Source organism: Poecilia reticulata, linkage group LG13, assembly GCF_000633615.1.
Source record: "Poecilia reticulata strain Guanapo linkage group LG13, Guppy_female_1.0+MT, whole genome shotgun sequence".
Classification (NCBI taxonomy): Eukaryota; Metazoa; Chordata; class Actinopteri; order Cyprinodontiformes; family Poeciliidae; genus Poecilia; species Poecilia reticulata.
This window is the reverse complement of record NC_024343.1, coordinates 8,087,659-8,090,386: the sequence shown is the minus strand read 5'-3', so window position 1 is coordinate 8,090,386 and position 2,728 is coordinate 8,087,659. Positions and strand designations below refer to the sequence as shown.

Genomic DNA, 2,728 nt, shown 5'->3' with positions numbered 1-2,728 from the left:
TGTATTTCTTACTCGTGGACTCCTCCAACGGCTGCTGTGGCGGCTTGCCATGCGGCTCAGGTCCCGGGCCAGACCAAACTCTGCTAATTTCACCTCCCAAGGAAACTTATTGACCATAATATTCCTCAGAGCTAAGTCACAGTGAACGATCTGCACAGAGGGTCACAGCAACAAGTGTGTCAAAAAAAAAAAAAAAAMAAATATTCAAGCTCATATTCTTGCATGTTCTAGACATGCAAGAATATGAATAATAGTCAAAAAGTCATCTGAAAAAGGTAGCAAAAGATTATTCTAAAAAGTTACAAAAATATATACTTTAGAACAATCTAAGCTTTCAAAAGAAATAAAATCAAAATATGTCAAGAGTGAAACAATTTTTATCTAAGATCTACATGGAATGAAAGTCACGTTGAACAATTGTTCTTCAAACCATTTCTAATATTTCAGAAATTTTCTAGTATATAGATTCAATGAGACAAATGTTCCAACATTACATAAAATGTATTGAACATGCAGTRGTGTGTGAGAGGATTACCATTTTGGAGCGCAGGTGCTGCATCGCCAGGGCGATGTGGTAGGAAGCAATAGTGAGGAGGCTTTGCAGCTCTGGGTCTGCACTGAGGTGGACCCTGTTGGTCTGGAGGAAGGTCCTCAGTGTGCCATAACTAACATACTCCATGATCAGAATGTAGGGCTCTGCACACAGGAAGGTTCACTCAAACACCTCCAGAACTGGAATAYTTAAATATTTAAAACTGTTGCTTTAATATTCACTTTAAGGATCTGCCCTGTTTGATCTAGCACCAGCATATGGATATGAACATCCCAAAAGGCTGTGGAACCCTGAAAAGCTACAATGGGTACATCTGTGGAATAACTGGAATATTTGTTCTGATGGGGCTCATTTGTTGGAATAAAAGTAAGTCTTTAAAATAACCTCTCAGCAGGTATTAAACATACTCTTAAGTTTATACACCTAAATGTTTTGATTTCATTGATTAACAGAAAATCATAATTAAAGTCTTCTACACAAAAATTTGTTTCAAAAATAAATCAAATTTTAAATATTCTAATTTAGATGCACCTGTATTTGTTTGATTGGTTCTGAGTATTCTGAACTCTGCATTTGAAGGAAAAAMTGTCATTCTTTCATTCAACAAGTGCAAATAATTATGCACTAATAAATCATAACTTACATTGAACATTACAATGTTAGCCTGATTCAYTGTTAGACTGTGAGAATGCAGTAAATRGTCTTGTATCTTTTTCTACAGTTTATATKAGCATGTTTTAACTTGCGTTCACTCGTGTTCCAGTCCAGAAGCTGGAGGATGTTTTTATGGTGAACCAGTTTCCTCATGATGCAAATCTCCATGTCCACATGTTTGGGACGCACACCTTAGAGGGAAGAAAACACAATTAGATGAAACTAAATCATGACCATAAACACATTTCAGATTCAATTAACCAATCTTTCAACCAAACACTTTCATAATAAAAACATTCAANGGTGGAGAAGTCGTCACAAAAGCAGCACAGCTCTTCTGCACGGATAGCTACGATCTCTTTGTGGACAGCTCCCATGCTAGCCTGAAGCCCTTCCATAGCCATGTGCTGGTCAGATACGCCTTCCTCAAATAGTGGAATTATCTCGCCTGTTTCTTCTGTCTGTTTTGATTTGCCGTTACTTTTCGATGCTGTTCCCCCTTTCATCATAAAATAATCGGTCTTAGAGGGTTAATTCAGCTCTGGCAACGGGGAATTAGCCGACCGAGTTGGGAGCTCTGGTCCAATGCGTCTGCTCACCTCAGCGCCATAACCGGAAGTCCAAATGAGTATTTAAACCATCATTTCATAYTTGCCTTTAAATTGGATTCTGTTGAGAACCAATAAKAGGTAAATATCTATCTGGTAGAAGATAGAATATTTCTGGCAAGAGAAACCAGAAATATTCAGGACATCAGTTGACGTCCTGAACGGMTCAATGTTGTGGGGTTTCTGGTGACTATCTCCAGAGGTCTAATATTTAAGTATAATTTTAACAAACGATTAAAATTAAAGTTAGACTCGGCCCCTTGGAAGTAATAAATTGAGGGCCTTAAAATGAATAGGCACAGTTAATTRTTTATTTCTATTTATGGATTTCTATCACTTTTAGCCTTGAACTGCAGGGATATTTGCAACCCTTGTGATGCTTTGTGGCCCCTGACTGCTCACATTTGACAACATTTGGTTTTTAAGTTAAATTATGCTAAATTGATCAATTTCAGTCTTCAAAGAATGGAAAACGTTTGATTTGACATGAATTACTTTTCTCTTATTCATCAAACGTTTTACTGTAACTTTACTTTCATTCTAAGGATCCCAAACATCCAGTGGCTTTTACAGGAAAGCAACTTTTGGAACTTTGCTAAATACAAGACATGTTTTCAAAAAGTGGCACATATTCAGTTCCTGTTGTGAGTATGGAGATAAACTTTTTTTTAGACCAACAGAGTTGGAAATAATCTCACCTGATAACTTGGACCTGCACGTCTTTCTTTAAAAAAAGGCAAAAGTGTTTGACCCTTTTTACATGTTGGATCTACTTGTGAGACTTTTTGTTATTAAGTTATTAGGGCCTGCTATGCAATGCAAAGCAGGAACTTAATGTTCTACACCTAATAGAATGTCTCTTTATTCTTTATTTTTCTTCCGTCACCGTTAATGCGGCCCGAACTGCTGCATG

General features: G+C 37.1%; 1 protein-coding gene across 1 annotated transcript in view; it reads right to left on the bottom strand.

Annotated features, from left to right (window-relative positions):
* LOC103474339 (tyrosine kinase receptor Cad96Ca) overlaps window positions 1–1,457 on the bottom strand; it is an 11,983-nt gene extending 10,526 nt beyond the window's left edge. The window contains exons 1-3 of the mRNA XM_008425210.2: window positions 1,300–1,457; window positions 536–696; window positions 13–150 (exon numbers count right to left, since the gene is read on the bottom strand). Coding sequence (XP_008423432.1) covers window positions 13–150; window positions 536–696; window positions 1,300–1,375 — 375 coding nt within the window. The 5' untranslated portion in view covers window positions 1,376–1,457. The remainder of the gene's footprint in view (window positions 1–12; window positions 151–535; window positions 697–1,299) is intronic.
* Between the last annotated feature and the right edge of the window lie 1,271 nt (window positions 1,458–2,728).